This window comes from Thermobia domestica, chromosome 1 (assembly GCF_964235325.1).
Source record: "Thermobia domestica chromosome 1, izTheDome1.hap1.1, whole genome shotgun sequence".
In the NCBI taxonomy this organism is placed as follows: Eukaryota; Metazoa; Arthropoda; class Insecta; order Zygentoma; family Lepismatidae; genus Thermobia; species Thermobia domestica.
The window spans coordinates 338093153-338117002 of NC_137454.1; the positions used below are offsets into that span (position 1 = coordinate 338093153).

General features: G+C 37.0%; 1 protein-coding gene across 1 annotated transcript in view; it reads right to left on the bottom strand.

Moving 5' to 3' along the window:
* Positions 1-7377: 7377 nt before the first annotated feature.
* Positions 7378-23850, bottom strand: part of LOC145663346 (uncharacterized) — a 141270-nt gene continuing 124797 nt past the window's right edge. Inside the window, exon 4 of the mRNA XM_081729626.1 lies at positions 7378-7830. Within this exon, the coding sequence (XP_081585752.1) occupies positions 7813-7830 (18 nt within the window). The 3' untranslated portion in view covers positions 7378-7812. The remainder of the gene's footprint in view (positions 7831-23850) is intronic.

Consider the following 23850-nt stretch of genomic DNA (forward strand, 5'->3'; position numbering starts at 1 on the left):
ACACTGGGATCTTTCTCGCACAAACATGGGATTGTGTCGTGTTCCACACTCACTCCAGATGAAAACTCGTCGATTATCAGGCTCCACACTGAATCGAGACTCGTCAGAGAACAAAACATTGGCCCATTCATTGCGTCCCCACCCACGATGTTCCTGCCTACGCTGTTCGATCAACACGGTGTCGTGCAGTTAATGGGAAACATACCATAGGCCTACGTAAGTAGAGGCCACCTTCTCGAAGGCGATTGCGGACCGTTTGAGTGGATATTGTGCGTATTGTTGCTGTTCGGAAGGCTCGAGGGAGCAGAGTTGCATTCTGACGCCGGTTTCGACGGGCTGTTAACAAGAGATAACAATCGTCTCTGGCTTTGGTTGCTAGTGGACGGCTCTGTCCTTGTCTTCTTCGAAACGTTCCAGTTGTTCGAAATCGATTGCACAATCGGGATATCACACTTTGTGCTACTGCTATGGCATGTGCCACCACCCGCTGTGACTGATCAGCTTCCAACCTGCCGACAGCTCGCCATGCCAGCGATTCTGGCAAATCACGTTGTTGCGCAATTTCACTACGTGGATTTGTGACGCACTAAACACAATGAGAACAAAGGTATCCTGGAGCTGGAATGTGTTGGCAGCGCCACACTACAAACTGATCTCTGATAGCGCCACGTCACCGATCACGTCCACAGATGTTTCAAACGGTTCGTTTTCACGTTGTGCCTTCATGCTAGTCGATTTTAATCTGAACTGGAATTATTCGTAAGAAGTTTTACATTAGTTTTCATATGATCCCGTAATTTTTTGACCAGTATATATATATATATATATATACAGGGGCGGATCCAGGATATGATCAAGGGAGGGGCTAAACTATATTTTGCCGTTTTATCCAGTGTAAAGCAGGATTGAAGCCCATTTTATCCAGTGAATATCTGTGCGTCAATGGGGGGAGTTATAGCCCCTGTAGCCTCCCCTTGGATCCGCCACTGTATATATATATATATTAGCTGAAAAAATGAAATCTTTAAGTTTTACGTCCCACGGTTATGCCGGTTAGGCTAAAGGAGACGGTGATGACGAGTAATGAATGAAATGGTGGAATGAAGAAAGTGGGAGGAAACGGGAGAAATCCGAGAAAACCCACGCACACGGTGTTTGTCCACCACAAAGTTCACTTGGCGGGGGCTGGGATCGAACTCGGGACCCCAAGCACCAGAGGTGAACACTCTACCACTGAGCCACCGCGGCCCCTATATATTAGCTGATTATACGCGTTCTTCGCATGTGGGCAGTATTTGGAAGTCAACGCCTGTGGAAGTATTACCCTCATTTCGGCGACCGCGAAAACTATGGATTTGACACTAATATCGATCATTTTGGATTACTTTTACAAGTCTCGGTATCCCCCCCGCTGACTCCCGGTCTGCATGCAATGGTAGCTGAATTTGCGAGTGATCATTAATGAAAGTGTCACTATTGATCTCAGCGACTGCAAAAACTGTGGATTTGATACTAATATCGGTCATTTTGGATTATTTTTACATGTCTCGGTAATCCCTCCCCCTCCCGCTGACTTCCGGCCGGCATGCAATTGTAGCTGAATTTGCATATCATCGCTAATGGAATTGTCACATTGATTTCAGCGACTGCGAAAACTATGGATTTGGCACTAATATCGGTCATTTTGGATTACTTTTACTTTTCTCGGTATCCGCCCCCCGTCCCGAATAGGGTGAATTTGGAAGTTAATGCGATTAGACTTTCACAATTGATTTCAGCGACCGCGAAAACTATGAATTCGACAGTAATATCGGCCATTTTCTACCACTTTTACATGTCCCTGTAAACGCCCCCCTGAGAGCCCTCTGGTTCGAAATTTGAAAAATACGCTACGTCTTGATCTGGGGCCTGGGCCAAGGTACTCCTGACCAAAATTTGGTAACTCTCGGTCCACTCGTCTGATCCCCAGGCCTCACACAGACAGACAGACAGACAAATACACAAACTCTTTATTTTATTTATATTAGATTAGATAGATTCTTGCAAATTATGCCAGATTTTCATATTATCTTTCCGAACTAATTTTAAAGACCCGCTCCTACTTATCTTTATATGTATACAGTATATCTATATTTATATCTATCTATATCCATATATGTATATAACAAAGGCAGGAATTAGCCCCTAAATAACACTCCTGCAGGACCCTTTCTCAAAAAATATGCTTTGTTAACAGCCTGGGGAAACACTTGTAGAAACTTCAGTTTTCGTGACGGACGATTACAAAGAACTGGTGCACCAAAAAAATCCTTTAATGATTGAATTTTAAAAATAGTTATCCTCAGGTTAGTATTCACTGAGAATATTTTTATAAAATTTAAATTTGATGGGTAAATCAGTAGACTTTGAATACATCCACATCGTATCCACTGAGTCGCAAAATTGTGTACCTTCAGACATGGGCGGCCGAAGAAAATTTTGTAGGGGGGCATCTTCAATGTTTGCTATATTAGTCTGGCATTTAATGTGCATGGTTTACTATATTACGTATACATTTTCGTGAGCCAGGAAGGTTCATTCTTATCAAAGATGGATATTATGAAGGAGCAGATCTACTGTACAAAATATAATAAAAACATCTCTTTTGAATTTCTATCATCCCGCAGTCCAACCCCGAGACGGAAACATAAGAGATAGGCTTTTTGTTTTTAAACAAGATAACGTGCCTAGCGAATGCTTCACATTGTGAAGATCATATTAGTGAAAATTAAACGAATATAATTTTACAACTTAATATACATATCACTAAATGTTGAGCTCTCCGTTGCTGTGTGGTTAGCGTATGCGCCTTTCTCGAATGAGGTTTGATTCATGATAGGAGCTCATGTGTTTCAAATCCGACTTTAAACTTTACGTTCACGTCTTGTAGAGCTTTGCTCCTGAAAACGACGCTAAACTATAATCTAATTTAATATTACTAAATATTAAAAAATAATGACTTACCAAGGTGACGTCAATTAGGCAGTCATCAAATCCATTTTATACTTTCACTTAATCCAGTGGATATTAATATAACAATTACAAGACACACGCGCATATAAATGCTCAGAAACAAGCACATACACACGTACACATACACAAATATGAATACTTGAAATCTATTTACATGTGGTGAACTGCGCTGCATCAAGCACTGTTATCTTCGTTATCATCTTCTCATGTATCTACATTATTTGATTCATCCACAGATTTGTTATTTGTACGCATCATTCATTTTAGCATTTTCGGGAGGGTTCAGGGTGCTTTCTTCATTTAAAGAGTCAGTTCTCTGTATTGGAAAGAGAATCAGGGGAGGAAGGGGGAATTTATACTTTATGAATGGATAACATTTTAAGAAATATATACAAAACATGCCGCTTCCGACGCAGCACTGAAGCATTTCTTTTAGTGGTCATACCCCTTCCCCTCTCAAGTTGTAAAGTGAGAAGGGACAGAAACATCCCAGACACTCAGGGTTCAGTTGACAATAATAAAACTATGGGTAAGTAAACATCTTTTACAGAGTCACGTTTTGCTTATTTTTGAACATTTCTGTGAGTTCAACAATACAACAGCGGAAATACTAACTGGTTTTATTGCACCAACCATCGCTTCAACTAAGGGATAATTCCCAACGGTCAGTGAGCCATCTAAATTTTCGTTCGTTCTTTTTCTCTTCTCCAGAGGAAAGAATGAGATTTTGCCAAGATGCTAAAGTCAAGATGCTAGATGCTAAATGGGAGTGAATTATGCTAGATCTAGCACCAAGATGCTAGATATGGCTTCACTGGTGGGCTTCGATATCTACAGAACTTTCTGCCAAAGCATACAAAGAAACAATAGCACAATAGTTTTGATAACATCTTTGTGGTCCTTCGGTAGTCTACACATCCGGTAAGAAGCTCATCCCAAAGAGTAGTTTGGACTGCACCCGTAGCCGGCTTGTATAGATAATTGAATTCAAATATTAAAGTATCCATTTACTGAATGCCCATATCGTCTATGCATGCATTTGCATGCATTTTTTAATAGGTAAATAAAGTACACACACAGTTAATTATGTCAGTGATAAACGGTGTTTATTGAAAAAAACCCTCTCCAAACAATGAAGATTAATCTTAGACTGGAGAAATGGTTATCCTTCGTTTTCATTATCATTTGGCCATGAAACAAACGCCTGACAGATGTAGAACCCCTATATACAACTATGTGATGTTGGAATATATAACTCGTAGCGTATGATGCTTTACTTTTTCAAAAATTTCAATACTTCTAGTGAAATGTAATCTTTAGTTTTACGTCCCACGATTATGCCGGTTAGGCTAAAGGAGACGGTGATGATGAGAAATAAATGAAATGGTGGAATGAAGAAAGTGGGAGGAAACGAGAGAACCCCGAGAAAACCCACGAGCATGGTGTTTGTCCACCACAAAGTCCACACGGCTCGATCTGGGATCGAACCAGGGACCCCAAGCACCGGAGGTCAACGCCCTACCACTGAGGCACCGCGCCACCACAGTACTTCTTGTGTACCCCCTATAAATGTAATAAAGAACTAATGGCTATATTTTTTTATAAAAATATTCAATTAGAACTGGACAATTTACATAAAATTTGGAATCGACAAATGAAAACGGCACGTTTCTAGCACTTGTGGATTCGAGTTCTCATTGTTGAAAGGATTGGAGACAAACATATAAACTTTTCTGTGAGGAGAAACACATACGCGTAAATCTAGTATTTTAATATATAGATAATAATTGGAATAGTTTTATTTTTGAGTGCTATTTATACTTAAATTTTTCGCGTGTTTGAGAAAAACGAGATATCATTATTAGTAAAATTAACCTAATACAAACATATTTATTTTTTTCAATTTTTCCGGAAAATCGAAAAAAACGTTTTTTAAAAAAAAAACAGGTTCAAAATTTCCGGAAATTTGACAACACTAGTTCAGACACACTTGCACTTTGCCCAGCATTAAACTTTGATCTTAGTTCCGACGCAGTTCGCTGCCTGTTCTGTTTTACGAGTCTGCCCAGCCTACGACGTTCGACATCTGTAATGAGGTGGGGGCACCCAACCCCTCGACATTTGGACGTCTTTTCCCCTTGGTTTCGCCACTTGCTGAAGACAATCACCACAGCACTCCTCGAACACCTGACAAGTCCTGCAGTTTCCGAAATTCTCGTGCCGAGTGTTTCTGAGCGAGCACTTTGTTCAAAATAATATTAAAAATTATAGAAAAATTTTCGAGACATTCGAGTCGAGTCGAGATTTTTACCAGCTGTCTCGACTCGACTCGAGTCTCGACTCGAAAATTCGAGTCTAGAAATACGTTTGTCTCGACTCGTCTCGAATTTTACAAAGTGTCTTAACTCGAATCTCGACTCGAATTCGAGTCGAGTCGAGTCGAGATTCGAGACATGTCTCGACTCGTGCGCATCCCTACTTGCAATATATTATAATTATAATATGGTTGGATCGGGCCTTCCTAACTTCTACCGGATCCTCCCTACAGTTTTGCGCTGGTTATGGGTTTGAGGATATAAATCAATACTTAGCAAGTATAGATAACTGGTTCACCATATGCGCAATATTAATAATTCTGAGGTACAAGGTTCGATGTGTTACTAAATTGCATTCCTCAGATGTTTATCTACTCCAAACTTGAGCCAGTTACTGACCAGTATTATACGTTGTATAGAACTAGTTTTTAAAAAATAATTATCCTTGGCACTTCCATGTAACGAGAAAACATGGTGACGCACATCATAATAATTCGTAAAATACGCACTCCAGTTAATGCAGAGACGGATATAATGGCAAAATGAAATGAAATATTTGAGTTTTACATCCCACGGTTATGCCGGCTAGGCTAAAGGAGACGGTGATGCTGAGAAATGAATGAAGTTGTGGAATGGAAAAGCGGGAGGAAATGGGAGAACTCCGAGTAAACCCACGCACACGATGTTTGTCCACACTAACCGGACATAATGGCACGCAGAGGAATAATAGTGGTGTCACACCGAAATGGTAGTTTATAGCTTTTGTTTTCCTTCATTGTTTATAAATTAAGCTACAGTGGGTTGGGTTAGGTTCGATTACTTTTTGTATATCATTTTCATAGTTGACAATCAGCTACTGAAAATTCTCCCCCGCGGCGGAAACTCATATAGTCCATTTTTTTCTTGTTCCAATGTTTTGACCCGAAAACATTCTAATTTGCGTTTTAACATTATCACAAACTTTCCTAACACTATTTTTGTCTCATGTATATACATTTCACTTTCTTTGAAGTAGATCAAATATACCAGACCTCATCCGTCACATCGTCAATAAGTTAATTTTGTTACTAGGTTTAAATTGTGGACATTACTTCCGAAAGTGGGTCGTACATTTTTACCCTCGAATTTTGATGTTTCTCATGTGAATTGCATAAATATATCTTCCTTTATCACTTGCAAGTGATAATACCCGCACTTTTGCATATCCTTGTGACTTTCGAAAACATAAATTAGTTAAAGAACTTAATCCAAAGTTTCTCGCGACCACAAGATACAGACAACCGCCTGTTTCCTTTCTCTGGGTAACGGATCTACAATTTTTGGTAAAGTAGACTCCGATTCACTGCGTTCAATTGCATCCTCAGCGGATTTGAACGTGCACCGAAGGACACTGTTCAGACCACTGCAGCGACTGTCTTAAATTTGCTGTTTAAGTATGTATGGTGAACATTTAACATCCTTCTCGAAGGCTGCATTAAAAGAAAAATGTCAGTTCATTTCGACTGTCACTTGTAATATCCGCAGTTTGACTTTCAGCTGGACAGCCATCATGACTATGTTAGTTTTCATGAAAACTGGGATAGTATGTAAGTATGCAACTGGAGATTAATTTTTACTGAAGAGAAAATGTCTTCGAATATGAAACCTACTTCGTGGAAAAAGTTTTCAATGTTTCGTCTCCTACCAAATAAAATTGAATTTAAAAAACGCTCTAGGATCCAGGGTTACGGAATAGGTACGGGAACTTAGACTCCGAATCCTGAATTTTTAATACCCCCGACCCCTTTGAATTTGTAGGGCTAATATATACTTCGTTATATTAATTGATAGACGCAGCGTATAAGGTGTTTAACACAGTCAAGGAGAATCATCAGGCTACTTTTAGAACTTTGCTAAGCAATTGTTAAGTTTGCTATTTGATTTTCATATTGGTGCACAAACTGGTTGAAGACAAAACTAATTATAGCATTTTCTGTCTAGAAATAGTTTTATAATCGATGTATGATCATTACAATAATTGACGTTGCATCTAGACGATTGGTATAGTGCATTGTTTTTTTTTTCATTTAAAGTAAGATACAGCATTTTACATTCGGAAATACAAGAAAGATAAAAACAGACACCATAGTGTGAATACGACATAAATAAACACACAATAGTTCATTAATTTTAAGTCCCGAGTTTCAGTTCATTGCGTTTTCATCTTCCACTTCTATAAATCTTGTTTCTTTCATTTTCTGACAGTCCTTCCATCTTCCGGTCCCAATACTTTCACTTCCCTACAATCCACTGAGTCCCGTGTCTCTTATATGTTTGTAAATAGCATTAGTGTGTCAGATGAGGCCAAGTTGTTAGTTGGCGAAACGTTACACGTTTTTGGTTTTAAAATAAAGCGCATTTGCTTTGGTCAGCTATTATTTTATTTTGCCTTGAACTTTTTGATGCGTAAAGGTCTGGCTTATATTTTCCACTGATATTCCTTAATTCACACATATAGAAATCCCTGTAAAAATAAGTCAAACTTTTACACATCAATACATCAAAACGCTAAAACCTAAACTACTTAACACTATCATGCAACTTGAAATAAATTTTGTAACGGGGAAAATTAAAGATGTAATACATTTTGACCATATATTTTAATTAAAAATAACACACAACATGAATATCAAGAGAACGCTCCCACAACGTTTACACACAAAATAAAAATGTAGTATTATAATGTACACCACTAGGCGAAACGCTTATTATTTAACCCGGCGGCATTGGCATCAAGTCTCACAGACCTGTGCCAGCTGTTTTTGTAGCCTGTTACTAGTAGCTGGCGGTTAGTTCTGATTGGGGTTCAAATTGAAAATTTTATTTTTCAATGGACACTTCTGAGCGTGAATTATTACCTTGCTATAACATATTGAAACTTTTGAACTTTCTACTAAATAATAATAGTAATTCTACTACATTTTCATAACTCTTCAATTTTTCCTAAGATATACTAAAATGTAACATTTGTATTGAAATTCGCAATATACCTGTTTAATATGTGTAATACAAAATGAAATTATCAACTAAAAAAAAATTAAACTATTATTAGGTAAAGATTTAAAATTAAACACATGGGTATGTGAAACTAGGCGCCAGTGCTCAAGTCATATTAACAGGTGCCAGTGCTGCCGTGTTAATAGAGTATCTTGACTAAATTAAGTTTTATGAATTATGAAGAAAGAGCAAGAATATTTCTTTTCTTACATGATATTGACTTTTAATTTTTTAGTTTTATATAATTGTTTAGAAGTACATTGCTCAGAATACCATATACCATACTAAAAATAGACCAAGAATTGGTTCCACAACTTTTACAACTATAATTTAGATCAATATAAAATGTATTGTCTGAAGAGAGTGATTTTAGAGTCAATGCTTATAGAACACTCTTTTTGGGAAGTTTGTCGTAGAAACACTGTTAGTAACTCTTCACTATTAACAATATAGTGCAAAATGGCATACATGTGAAACAAAATAAATTTTATTTGATCTGTTGCTACGCAAAGTCCTTCCGTTTGAAGGTAATCAAAATAAGGATTATCTATATTATTTCCCTTACCAGCCATCACTAAACTTACACATTCCTCACACGTCACTTTTTTCTAACACAATAAGCTGCATAACCAGCCACATAGATCTTCGAATCCTCGTCTATGTCGTCACAAGATTCCAAATAGTATGACTTCAATACACATTCTAGATCACTGGTGTCACAAGACTGATTATCAGAAGTGTAATCCTGTAAATCTTCAGTACTGGGTAGCCTTAATATATGCTATAGCCTTATTTTAGACTCGGATTCTACTATCTGCGTATACGAAACATTGTAGTTAAATCCTGACATGGAATCATTTTTCTAAATTATCACTCTGAAATTTGCCAGTAAGCACATACTCAACTGAAAAATTAGAAAAAACAGTAGGTTGTTAATTGGATCATTACCGTTGTTGTTTGCATGAGTGTACCGTAAGTGTCCTTGGTGAGTCATACTGTATTAGGATCTTCGTACCATGATTTCAACCAGTCCACAAAATTGCTGTAAATATTGAATTCTGGGATCGCTGTCACTAGTAATAGGCATTGAATATTCGTCCCTTTTAACTTTTCCTTTTAATACATTTTTGACGTTCATTACCTTCCACCATTTATTATTTCCAAGAATTTCATTGTTGCTCCATATTCACTGTTGTTCGTAAGGGCTGCAACAATGATATCATGAAAAATATTGCACACAAACTTTATATTTTGTCGTTCCAAATTGTTAGGGTACAAAGAATTATTGTTCAACTTATACGCCTTCCGCAAAATATTTTCTTCCTCGCCTTTATGAAATTCCTGCAAGTGACTGAAACAAGCTTTTTGCAGTTCGCCCTCGTATGGATACACCCTTTTTCACTGTCTTTCAAAATTTAAGCAACAGTTACGTATATTCTTAAATATATGTATTATCTGTCAGGAAAGTAAATGTACACCTATTTTTCGAGTCTGGCACTCCTGCGCTCCATCCGTGGAGAGTATGAGAATTAAATCAATCAAATGTTTACTGAGGGGCAAAAAGAAAAGTTTAATCTGAATAAGACATTACAGAGGAGCACAAGCTGTGAATACTAATAGTGCATAGTGTAAATAAAGGACGACACCGAAAGAAAAAACCAGAACCAGCTGTTAAACTTAGAAAAAAGAGTAAAAATTGTTGAAGTGGGAACACAAAACACAAATACAACAAATACGCCGACAACTAAACGCTCACTGTGCCATGATCTTGGTGTAATGGTTAAGGTGCTGGCTTACAAATGCAAAGGTCGCCAGTTCAAGTTTTCGGTGAGGACATTTTTAAAAATTTTTGTTAATAATACATGCAGCTCATGAAAGATGGTAAAAGAGGTCGTATTTAGTTTTTCGTAGCAATTATTATTGGTAATGTTTAGTACTGATAATACTTTTTGTCTTTGCGTATTGCTTTTATTCTTGTCTTAATTTTGAACGAAAAGAATATCCGAACAAATGCCACCAAAATTCCTAATATTTTGAATGTAAACGCCATTTGCAATTAGTAAAGAATAAAAATTGAACGTTCCGATGTAGCTGCAAAAAGTAAAAAGAAAAACATGGAAGTGGACCATACTCATGGTTATTAAGAATACAATTTCTACATGCCTTACACCTCCCGACAACGTTTCTACGTTAGCAAGTAAGAGGTTTCTGTTTAGGTTAGGCTGGTCAATACGTTTTGCAAAGGGGCCCGGTTTAGCTCTGACGCACCACAGGTTAGAGAAGGGAGCAAAACACTTTTTCTCTCTCCCTCTGTGCGTCTATTTATCTATCTATCTGTGTATATATATAACGCTATTTGTGAATGCCATAACCACCCTAATTTTCAGCGGATTGAGACGAAACTTGGCACAAACATTAATTGTTGAAATATCTTGATAAGTTCGTTAACCAGAATAATCAGATGAAAATGTTCAAAATGGCGGCCCCTCAGACTCTTAAAAACTTCCCAGGGAACCAAATTTCGCCCATAAATAGGTATTCAGAAAGTCTGAATAACTTTTCCTCTTTTACTGAAATATTTGTGTGCAGAGACTTATTGAAATATTGGACCCGATTAATCGCATAAAGAAGGTTCACGCCCTTTCGCTACGGCCAGGCTTTTTTTTTTTTGCAGGAGGGGGTTATTTTCGTATCGGAACAAGATAATTGTTAGTGATGATATGAAATTACACATTGAAAGTGAAGTAACTTGTGAAACGTGTATTTAAAAAATAATGTAATAAATGTGCTTTCCTCTAAAACAGAACTGTAAATCATGTATTTCGAGTTCGGGAGCGTGAATGGCGAGGAGTGTTATTTGATTTGCTTTTTAGTAACACATTGCATTGGAAATAAAGGTAGGCAACATTAGTGGTAAGTAAAACAACAACAACAACAACAATAATAATAATAATAATAATAATAATAATAATAATAATAATAATAATAATAAGAGTAGTAATAATAATAATAATAGGTGTTTGTGGCAAGGCAATATCTTCCTCAATTCTTCTTCAAACGTAATAATTGTAACGCCATATCTCCCTTACAAACAAAATATTAGCAATTTACATCGAGAGAACGGGAGACTGTTGAGTGATGGGAGCAACGTTGGACAGTATGCACTCATAGTACTCAGAAAAATAAGCGATTTCAATGCAAATTGAAGGAAGAGTCATTGTCATGGATAGTCATGGAGCCACGGCATAGCCCTCTTTAGGCAAAATGTCGATAACTTATATCGAGAGAACAGGAGGTGATAGTGAGATGGTACCAACGTTGGACACCGTGGACCCATAAGGCGCATCGAAAAAATTAGGGGGGCAGGCGAAAGCCGGCCTTACTTATTTCCACATAATAATATAAAATTATATTGTCGAAATACACACACGAGTTAGCTGGTAATATTTCATATTATTATTATTGTTATTATTATTATCGACAGCGTCTTTTCATTACGTGTGCATCTTTGACATGAAGCCAAAGAGAAGATCCATCATGTATAGAAAGAATAAGAATAGCCAGTTACTTTAACTGTGAACGACGGCGAAAAATACGAAAAGAGTTATTACCTGTAGCGAAAAGATACAATACTTTCTCTCAAATGGATAAAAAATCAAGCCGAGGTAGATTCAAACTCACATGGACGGCGCGACCAGCCAGTTGATTGTCCACTTCTTTTTTAACTGACTCACCGAACGTGTTTTAGTAACTTACTTATTGCTAATTTTACTTGCTACGCTCGTTTAACTTGCTTTTCCTAATAACTTATAACGACAGGGACACGAACACAGAAACATAAGGAACAGTTAAAAATCATAGATGCTCTCCTGCCGGGAATCGAACCCGGGACACCATACACCAAAGGCGCACGTGCTAGCCACTAGACCAGCGGGGAGGGCACCGCTCACTCCCTGTGTCGTTAGGGATTACGACCACTGTATTGCCAGCTATCACTTCTGTGGGTTGTATACTATGATCACATGTTTCTTCTTTGCTGGAAGAGTTAAACCTACATTCTATGTAATACATGAGGTATTTAGACCTACGTGCTCTTCATATAATGTAATAAAAGGGTCATGCTGGGAATAAGACAAAGAACATTCCTTGGACAAAACAGAAACTATTGGCATCAGAAATATTTATCTACGAGGCATGCGCAGTAGTATATTTCAGAATAGTTACTGTTTAGTTCAGTAAACGAAGAAAGGGGTATAAAAAAGCAAATATGTCGCGTCAACGAGTTCGACCAGAGTTGACAGAGGCGGAAGCAGATGTGTAGTAATACAACAACTTGGTTAAATTGATAATTGGTTCTTTATTCTGTAGCAGATCGTATCACAACTTTACGGGAGAGCAGAGAAAGACTTACTAACGCTGTCATATAGTATGCTTTAGTAACACGATCATATAGACACAAATGGATGTAACTGTGAGTACTACAACTTGGATTTAACGAAAGCCGTTTAGATATTCAGTGGTTTGCAGGGTTGTATAAGACACAAAAAGTTAAGACACAATACAATTCTTCATACCTCAGCTTCCAGTAGCTAGATACATGCAATTTCTGGATAGATACTGAAACTGCTGTTCGATTTTAATACATGACGTATTGCAGAATACAAAATGCTTTGCATTGCTTCTTTGTTTGTAGACAGCTACTAGCTTAGAGTTCTGAAAGTTGTGTATCAACTAGAAATAGCCAATTCCGAAAATATTACTTTCCGGACTCCCGAAGGTAAAACCGGACAAATTCCGGAATTCGGAAAAATCCGGAATTTAGGCATGTCTGATTTCGTTAACATTCCGGAATTCGGAACAATCCGGATTTTTTCGAAATTAGGAGTTTTTCTCAATTCCGGAATTTTCTAAATTCCGGATTCTTCCCGAGTTTTGGAATTCTTCTGAATTATGGAGTTTAACTGAATTCCATAATTTTCCGAAATCCGGAAAGTGAAAGTTCCGCTTCCAAAAATTGAATTTATTTTGGTTGATATGAATCGTGGCGGAAATAAGTCTTTGATCAGGTAATGGTGACTGCTTTGCAAGAAATGGGGTGTATAAGAATTCAATCTGTCATATTTGTAGTTTCGTGTGGAGAAAAAACAAACTTGTGAACCAACGGTTTAAGAAAAACTCAAGTTATTAATGTAAACTTTGCCGACATCGTAAAAGAAATACGAAAGACATTTTGAATCGAAGAAATATAACATACAAGTTTGCAAGCGGAGACAAAGAAACCTAACATAACCAGACTAAAAACGAATCGTTTACCGCGTAGCTTTCAAGGTCAAGCTGTTTTCGAGGACGAATTTCGAGTTGAGTCGAGTTTGATAATGGCTCGCTCGCTCGTTCAGCTCGTTTTAACTCGTTTCGAAGCAATGGCCTGATTAGACTGGAAAGCGAAAGCCATGAGAAATGTAAGCAGTAATGTGGAATACTTTTAGTGTTGCTCACGGCAGGGGTGCGTCTCGTCTCGTAATTTTAGTGCATCTCGTGAGGCAATTTTAGTGTATCTCGTCTCGTCTGGATAACGAGAAGGGTTTTTTTATTATTATTATTACGAGACAGCCTCAAATGTCGTAATTACCAATATAAGTATATACTGTAGTTCTTAAAAATTCAAGGCTGAGACCTGCACTGTCGAATTCTTCAGCCCAAGCAGAAGACCAACTCGGGTAGTGATATCAACCGGCTCGGCTCGTATCAAATGAGCGACCAGCTCGAGTCGGCTCGGTTGGGATGAGCCGATGACCCGAGCCGGCTCAGTTGGAACGAGCCATCGACTCAGCTCAATTGAGCCGATGGCTCGAGCTTTCTCGGTTGGGATGGGTCCCCTATTCGGCTCATGTGAACCGGTTCAAGCCAGCTAAGTTGAAACTAGTCCATCGGCACGTTTCGATTCAGCTCAACTAAGCCGATGGCTCAAACCGGCTCCGTTGGGTGAGCTGTTGGATCGGCTCACTTCTCGGTTCGGTTCGATAGTGAATGAGCTGTAAGCCGAGCCGCTCGAGCCATTGAGAACCCTAAACCCGGTCCCAGCTGTTTTGAACATGTTTGGCTGAAGCCTATAATTTTTTAACAATTTTTGGCTCGAGCCCGAATACTTGCCCCTTCGGAACTCAAACCCAGAACGTGACCGATGTCCTTCCCTTCTGAAGACTTCTCGACGACCGAGATCGACAGTCAATTAGCTTGCACTATTCAGATACAAACCGTATATCTTTTTACGATTATACACGGTGTTGATATATTATTATTATTATTATTAGTATTAATAATAATAATAATAATAATAATAATAATAATAATAATAATAAAAGTTTTAAACTTGCCGTTGAAATTTGGCAAAACTTACTTAAAAGTAGAGATTTCGGGGAAAGGGTTCCGTACCTTCAAGACACACCTCTGCAACTACCAACATTTTAAACTACAACGTTCCATTGAAGTTTCATGTAGAAAGTATTCTACTGTATGTTTTTAAGGAAAATAACTGTAATAAATATAACTGAATATCACGCAACAGTAAGGCATATAATAAACTAATTTTTAGGATATGCAGAGGTAAATATAAAAGCTTTGCTACAAAATACCTACCCAGAGCATAATTCAATGAGCTCTGAAATATAATGTAAAGAAATAGCCTATGAGATTCAGTCTACAGAGCAATTGTTACTTGAAGAATGGACATACACTATTTCGAGAATCGAGACAAGACGGGAAATGTTTACCATACTTTTCGTCTCGTCTCGATTCTCATCTTCAAAGAGACGAAAATTTTGAGTTAGCCGTCTCGAATGTAAAATGTTAATTCTCATTTTATTTTATTTGTTTTAGAAACGAGATGAGAAACTCCTCTTCTCGTGAACAACATTAAGCCAAACCGAAATATTCTTTCCAAATGTCACGTTTCTGCTTGTAATGGTATGACATGAGCGATAATTAGTTCCTACGAGATAATATTATTCTATTAATCTATTATAATATTAATCTTCTACGAGATAATAATTATTATTATTAGTTTATTATTATTACTATTATTATTCATGAAGATTTGATAGTTCAAGTATTGAAACATCCGAGTATTCAAATATCTGAATATAATAAAACGTATGTCATCGCCGATCAATTGCCATCAAAAATCCTAAAGTAAAAGCAAAAAAAATGTGCATTCCCAGAAGCACCTTGACCACTGAACCGCGATCGCTACGCGGTAAAAGATTCGTTTTTAGTCTGGTTACGTTAGGTTTCTTTGCCTCCGCTTGCAAACTTGTATATTTCTTCGATTCAAAATGTTTTTCGTATTTCTTTTATGAAGTCGGCAAAGTTTACATTAATAACTTGAGTTGTTCTTAAACAGCTGGTTCACAAGTTTGTTTTTTCTCCACACGAAACTCCAAATATGACAGATTGAATTCTCATACACCCCATTTCTTGCAAAGCAGTCGCCATTACCTGGTCAAAGACTTATTTCCGCCACGATTCATATTAACCAAAATAAATTCATTTTTCGGAAGCGGAATTTTCACTTTCCGGATTTCGGAAAATTATGGAATTCAGTTAAATTCCGGAATTCAGAAGAATTTCGGAACTTGGAAACAATCCGGAATTTAGAAAATTCCGGCATTGAGAAAAACTCCGGATTTCGAAAAAATCGAATTTTTTCGAACTCCGGAATGTTAACGAAATCAGAAATTTCAATATTCCGGATTTTTTCGAATTCCGGAATTATTCCAAAATCGAAATTTTTCGAATACCGGAATTTGTCCGGTTTTACTTTCGGGAGTCCGAAAAGTAATTATTCCGGAATTGGCTATCCCTAGTTTATACACAACCTTTCAGAGCTCTAAGCTAGTAGCTGTCTACAAACAAACAAGTAATGCAAAGCATTTTGTATCCTGCAATACGTCATGTATTAAAATTGAACAGCAGTTTCAGTATCTATCCAGAAATTGCATGTATCTAGCTACTGGAAGCTGAGGTATGAAGAATTGTATTGTGTCTTATCTTTTTGTGTCTTATACAACCCTGCAAACCACTGAATATCTAAACGGCTTTCGTTAAATCCAAGTTGTAGTACTCACAGTTACATCCATTTGTGTCTATATGATCGTGTTACTAAAGCATACTATATGACAGCGTTAGTAAGTCTTTCTCTGCTCTCCCGTAAAGTTGTGATACGATCTACTACAGAATAAAGAACCAATTATCAATTTAACCAAGTTGTTGTATTACTACACATCTGCTTCCGCCTCTGTCAACTCTGGTCGATCTCATTGACGCGACATATTTGCTTTTTTATACCCCTTTCTTCGTTTACTGAACTAAACAGTAACTATTCTGAAATATACTACTGCGCATGCCTCGTAGATAAATATTTCTGATGCCAATAGTTTCTGTTTTGTCCAAGGAATGTTCTTTGTCTTATTCCCAGCATGACCCTTTTATTACATTATATGAAGAGCACGTAGGTCTAAATACCTCATGTATTACATAGAATGTAGGTTTAACTCTTCCAGCAAAGAAGAAACATGTGATCATAGTATACAACCCACAGAAGTGATAGCTGGCAATACAGTGGTCGTAATCCCTAACGACACAGGGAGTGAGCGGTGCCCTCCCCGCTGGTCTAGTGGCTAGCACGTGCGCCTTTGGTGTATGGTGTCCCGGGTTCGATTCCCGGCAGGAGAGCATCTATGATTTTTAACTGTTCCTTATGTTTCTGTGTTCGTGTCCCTGTCGTTATAAGTTATTAGAAAAAGCAAGTTAAACGAGTGTAGCAAGTAAAATTAGCAATAAGTAAGTTACTAAAACACGTTCGGTGAGTCAGTTAAAAAAGAAGTGGACAATGAACTGGCTGGTCGCCCCGTCCATGCGAGTTCAAATCTACCTCGGCTTGATTCTTTTCGCTACAGGTAATAACTCTTTTCGTATTTTTCGCCGTCCTTCACAGTTAAAGTAACTGGCTATTCTTATTCTTTCTACGAATGATGGATCTTCTCTTTGGCTTCATGTCAAAGATGCACACGTAATGAAAAGACGCTGTCAATAATAATAATAGTAATAATATGAAATATTACTAGCCAACTTGTGTGTGTATTTCGACAATATAATTTTATATTAGTATGTGGAAATAAGTAAGGCAGGCTGGCGCCCCCCTAATTTTTTCGATGCGCCTTATGGGTCCACGGTGTCCAACGTTGGTACCATCTCACTATCACCTCCTGTTCTCTCGATATAAGTTATCGACATTTTGCCTAAAGAGGGCTCTGCCGTGGCTTCATGACTACCCATGACAATGACTGTTCCTTCAATTTGCATTGAAATCGCTTATTTTTCTGAGTACTATGAGTGCATATTGTCCAACGTTGCTCCCATCACTCAACAGTCTCCCGTTCTTTCGATATAAATTGCTAATATTTTGTTTGTAAGGGAGATATGGCGTTACAATTATTACGTTTAAAGAAGAATTGAGGAAGATATTGCCTTGTATTGCCTTGCCACAGACAACACCTATTATTATTATTATTATTATTATTATTATTATTATTTTACATACCACTAATGTTGCCTACCTTTATTTCCAATGCAATGTGTTACTAAAAAGCAAATCAAATAACACTCCTCGCCATTCACGCTCCCGAACTCGAAATACATGATTTACAGTTCTCTGTGTTAGAGGAAAGCACATTAATTGTATTATTCTTTCAAATAACACGTTTCACAAGTTACTTCACTTTCAATGTGTAATTTCATATCATCACTAAAAATCATCTTGTTCTGATACCAAAATAACCCCCTCCTGCAAAAAAAAAAAAAGCCTGGCCGTAGCGAAAGGGCGTGAACCTTCTTTATGCGATTAATCGGGTCCAATATTTCAATAAGTCTCTGCACACAAATATTTCAGTAAAAGAGGAAAAGTTATTCAGACTTTCTGAATACCTATTTATGGGCGAAATTTGGTTCCCTGGGAAGTTTTTAAGAGTCTGAGGGGCCGCCATTTTGAACATTTTCTTCTGATTATTCTGGTTAACGAACTTATCAAGATATTTCAACAATTAATGTTTGTGCCAAGTTTCGTCTCAATCCGCTGAAAATTAGGGTGGTTATGGCATTCACAAATAGCGTTATATATATACACAGATAGATAGATAAATAGACGCACAGAGGGAGAGAGAAAAAGTGTTTTGCTCCCTTCTCTAACCTGTGGTGCGTCAGAGCTAAACCGGGCCCCTTTGCAAAACGTATTGACCAGCCTAACCTAAACAGAAACCTCTTACTTGCTAACGTAGAAACGTTGTCGGGAGGTGTAAGGCATGTAGAAATTGTATTTTTAATAACCATGAGTATGGTCCACTTCCATGTTTTTCTTTTTACTTTTTGCAGCTACATCGGAACGTTCAATTTTTATTCTTTACTAATTGCAAATGGCGTTTACATTCAAAATATTAGGAATTTTGGTGGCATTTGTTCGGATATTCTTTTCGTTCAAAATTAAGACAAGAATAAAAGCAATACGCAAAGACAGAAAGTATTATCGGTACTAAACATTACCAATAATAATTGCTACGAAAGACTTAATACGACGTCTTTTACCATCTCTCATGAGCTATATGTATTATTAACAAATTTTTTTAAAAACCGACAATTTTTACTCTTTTTTTCTAAGTTTAACAGCTGTTTCTGGCTTTCTCTTTCGGTGTCGTCCTTTATTTACACTATGCACTATTCGTATTCGCAGCTTGTGCTCCTCTGCAACGTCTTATTCAGATTAAACTTTTCTTTTTGCCCCTCAGTAAACATTTGATTGATTTAATTCTTATACTCTCCACGGATGGAGCGCAGGAATGCCAGACTCAAAAAATAGGTGTACATTTACTTTTCTGACAGATAATACACTATCATACATAAGAAAAATTTTCTCTCCAGGATACCGCGGATTAGTGAAGCTATAAGATCCACTAGCAAAAAATTTAAATACGCTCTGATTAATTCTATTATTGTCTGTAATTATACACAATACCTTGCAGCCTACAGTCTAAACACAGCTGACTACTTTTTGAACAATTTCAAACAGCTGTTTCCATGACATTGCATTTGGTGGAACCAATTGGACAACCTCATGAAACCTTCCAAAACACAAACTTAATATGAAAGTTTGAACAGTGGTGGCTTGTTCTGTGGGACTGTTTTCAGCATAACCTGTAATTTTTGAGCTCTGTAAGTCAAATAATTTTTAATATCAACTTTATCTATTAATAATGCTACAATTCTTTCAAGGCTACTGAGATTTTTAAAAATACTCTTGAAATACACTTCATTGCTTTTATCAATTTCAGGCGAAATACTTAGTGAGGAACACAATGCTTGCAAACGCCGGACACGTGGCAAAATTAAGAAGTTTCTCAAAATCTCATATACTTTGCAGAATGACTGTAAACATAAAAAGCAAACACTAAAGTGTGTTTGGAATACCTTCTTAGTGGGGTATTGAAAAGCATAAGCTGATCAAGAATTAAATGTACATTAAAACTATCATTATCTATATATTTGATTGCAGTTTCTATACTATCACAACTTTTACTTATATAATAGCTGGGATCAGTAGCGTAGCCAGGATGTGTGTTTGGGGGGGGGGCCCAAGTGCTGTTATAGCTACATATGGAAAAATTACAAAGAAAAAAATATATAAACATAAAAATATATAAAAAATTACAAACATCACAGCACCAAAGTACATTGTCGGACCTCTTTGGGGGGGGGGGGGCGGCCCCTCCGGGCCCCCCCTTCCCTACGCCACTGGCTGGGATCACGAGTAACCTGAGTCACATTTGCATACCTAGACAATAGGTTTTCAATCTGAGACCAAAGACTGAGTTTCAAGTTACCAGGTAAAATCCAATTAAGATCACGAAGATTTAGTTTCGTTGATAAATTATTTACAAAATCTGAAATTTTCAATAACATCTGAAGACAAAAACTGGTTAACTTCTTCCTCATGTGTTTGTATTATTGTCCTCAGTAGTAGATTATATTCTTTATCTAGTCAAATGTTGTAGCTTACCTACATACCTTTCCTTTCTCTTGTTACATATGATGACATGGAGAAGACATAAGAATCCTTGTTACATCTGTGATGGAGTGGGGCGAACGGTATTACATAAAAGAAAACGTGTCACTCTGGTATTTACGAGTATGTGAGAAAAACGGACTTGTTTTTAACTAATTGGATAGTTGCGTAAAAGATCACCTACAGATCGGGTTTTAGTAAAAATTGTGCATAATTCGTTTTGTTTAAGAGAGAGAGAGGGGGGGGAGGATGTGCAGATGGTTTTGGGGGGAAGAAAGAAAAAGTCTAAGGGTCTAGTAAAAACAGGACAGATGGATGTTAATTTTTTGTTAGAAGTCAGAGTGTTACTTTGAAAGGGAGCTACCCACGAAAGTGGATAGGAAAGACTTGATTTTATTTAGTAAAAATGTGAAGAGATAATCCTTTTTGCTTTAAGAGGGGGAAGACCCGCTGTTTTGTTACGTGAAATGTATTTTAAAGAAAAATATTTCCTCCTAGATTGAGTGTATTGTTACTTTTCCGTTAGAAGCAAGGACATTTTTTTCTTTGTAGTGCTGGAAGGACGGTAGATTGAAAACAACAGCGTGGCGTGATTTGAAGGGATAAAGTAAAGTTGTGGGGGAACTTCGTGGTTAAAACCAGTCGCAGAACGTATAGCCATTTTATTATTTGATTAGTTTTGTGTTGCGGAGCTGGTGTTTGTTTGTTGTGGGTAATTTTATTTGTGTGATTTTTCAGTGTTTGATTTGATTGCTGTTGATAGACTGATTGCTTCTGCGATTAATTCATTATTAAGGTAAGCATTTTCATTATTTTTATTGATATGAATTGTTAACATAGGGAGGGACGCGTTTCCCTTAGCGGGTATTTGTTTTTATGTATTAGCGCGAATGGTATTTGATTGCGTGGGAGACCCGGTTTTGATTTCCGGCGGGAGTTTATGTTGTTTGGATTACACTATAATGAGTAGGTCCACGTTTGATGTAGCCTTGATGTTTAACGGGATGTTAAACTTAAAATTGACTTGACTTGGAATTTGACTGCTGTAAAATGGAAGTAAATATATTGATTGGTTGATATGATAGAAGGGAGACAATTTATGTGCGTACTGTTGAGAATTAGAATAATAGTGTAGAAGAGACATATATCGTTCGTGGGAATCGATGTCCGAATTTTAGTATTGAAGATTTAAGTTAGATATGTAATTTAATACACTTTTAATTGTAAGAAAATATATGTGCGAGGTGGTTGCTTATTACAACCCATTGAGATTCTAAAATTAATTGAAATTCGTAGAAGATAAAAAACGATATTAATTATACTAATTTTATTCATTTTATGTTAAATTAAGGGATTATAAGGATTATAAGCATTTTTTAAATCTTAGAAAGCAGGCTTCAAGAAACGGGAAGCAGGTATGTCTCTTCCTTGGAGAAACTGATATTTCGTAGTGAATGAACCATTGAATGAGTATTGGAGTTTGGTTATACTACGAAGAAGAAAAACAAAAAAGTATTACGGAAATCTTGAATAAGATGATCATGAATGAAGTGTCTCTTTCCCCCTTTCCGGAGTAGAAGTCAATGAATGATTGTGGTTGTGTGGTTAGTTTATTGGTCTGGTATTTTTCATTCCTCCTTGGGTGGAGAACCTTTGAATGAAAGGCCAGTTGACAGGGGATGTTTTATAAAACCAGGTAATAGAGGAAAGACCTTTCCAGTTCCCATTGAATAAATCGAAATGGATATTCATTGAATTAGATATTTTTCTTTTTTAAAAAAAAATAGAGTAGAAAGGTTAAACATTCATGAAGATAATAAAAAAAAGATAATTTGTATTCATTTTAGGGGCGTAGCAAGATATTTTTAGGTGGGGTGATTGGTATATTTGTTGCTTTCATAGATGTAAAATGAATTCTGTCATTTTTTCGTTTTACGTTACATATTTTAAGGTGAGGTAGATGATTGATTAAAACTACTGAATATTGATTGGTGGAATGAAAATAAGGGTGGAAAGGGGGCTCGAGAGAACTTAGCATCGTATTCTGTATGAAATTTCATTGAAATAGTATATGTTTTAATGTTTGAAGCAATTTTTATATTATTTCTTTATTTTCGATGATATGTGGGTATTTTTAGGCTTTATGTTCGTATATATCTATGTATATGATTGTATATATGTGTGTATACATGTATGTATGTATGTATCTATGTATGTGTGTGTGTGTGTGTGTGTGTGTGTGGACTTGCATTATCGTGTTTGTGCTTTTGCAGGCATATATGTGTATATATGTGTTTTTCTATGTACATGGGTCGTATTTTTTTCTGTATATGTGCAAGTGGCTGTTTGTACGTATGAATGTACGTGGATGGTGTTTGTCTGTCTGTATTTGTGGGGATGGCTATTTACATGTATGTATGTGATCATATGTATCTTATTGTTTATTAATATTATACACGCATAATGGTAATGACATAAGAATGCATGTAGAGTTAAATATAAATTGTGTATTAAAAAGTTTTAACTCACCTATTGCTGGATTTCCACTGCTTGTTGTGACAACACTTTACGAAGAATGTATGTATTGTTTCAACGGTGAACTGCACACTGTTTTTGAATAAAATCACACTTTCACTTTTGAGAAACATTTGAATATCACCGCACACAGTATACTGATTACAGGAGAAAGATATGTAGAATACACTTTTTGTGTACAAGAAACAAATATGGCGGCTTATTACTTCAGAAGAAAATGTTAACGTGAAGCCGTTTTGCGCGCCATATGTCCGCACACGCGATTGCAAGGCTTCGGCCGGTGCGGGAAAGTCCGAAATAAGCGTAACCGGCAATTGGGCGGCTTATCCCCGGACCTGCGGGATTAAAACGCGCGGCAAGTCAGGATGGTGCGCGCACGCGGTCCGACACACTAATGGTGGTGGTGAGTGAAGTGGAAAACATATGTCGCTGATTGAAAAATAAAGATGGCGCTCACTATGGTAGATATTGCTATCTTTTTCTGCATAATTCATATACCATCAGCGGCAAGGCATGTTATCTTGCATATAGCATACAATAGTACATATAGATGATTAAAGAGATGCACAACGGCTAGTAAATGGCTGATATGTTCCACATAGCATACATTAGTGCCTATAGACGGTTAAAAGAGATGCACAGTGGCTAGTAAATGGGTGTTAGGATAAGTAGTACGCAATATTAAAAATAAAACATGGCCGACTTCTACATTATATGTATTGTAGTACACAGCATAGCATATATGCCGGCTAGTACTTAATATATGCGTTAGTAAAATATTTTTGTCCTATTTCATGCGTTGTAGTCTATATGAGCGGTGGCTGTCACTTAGAAAACGTGAAA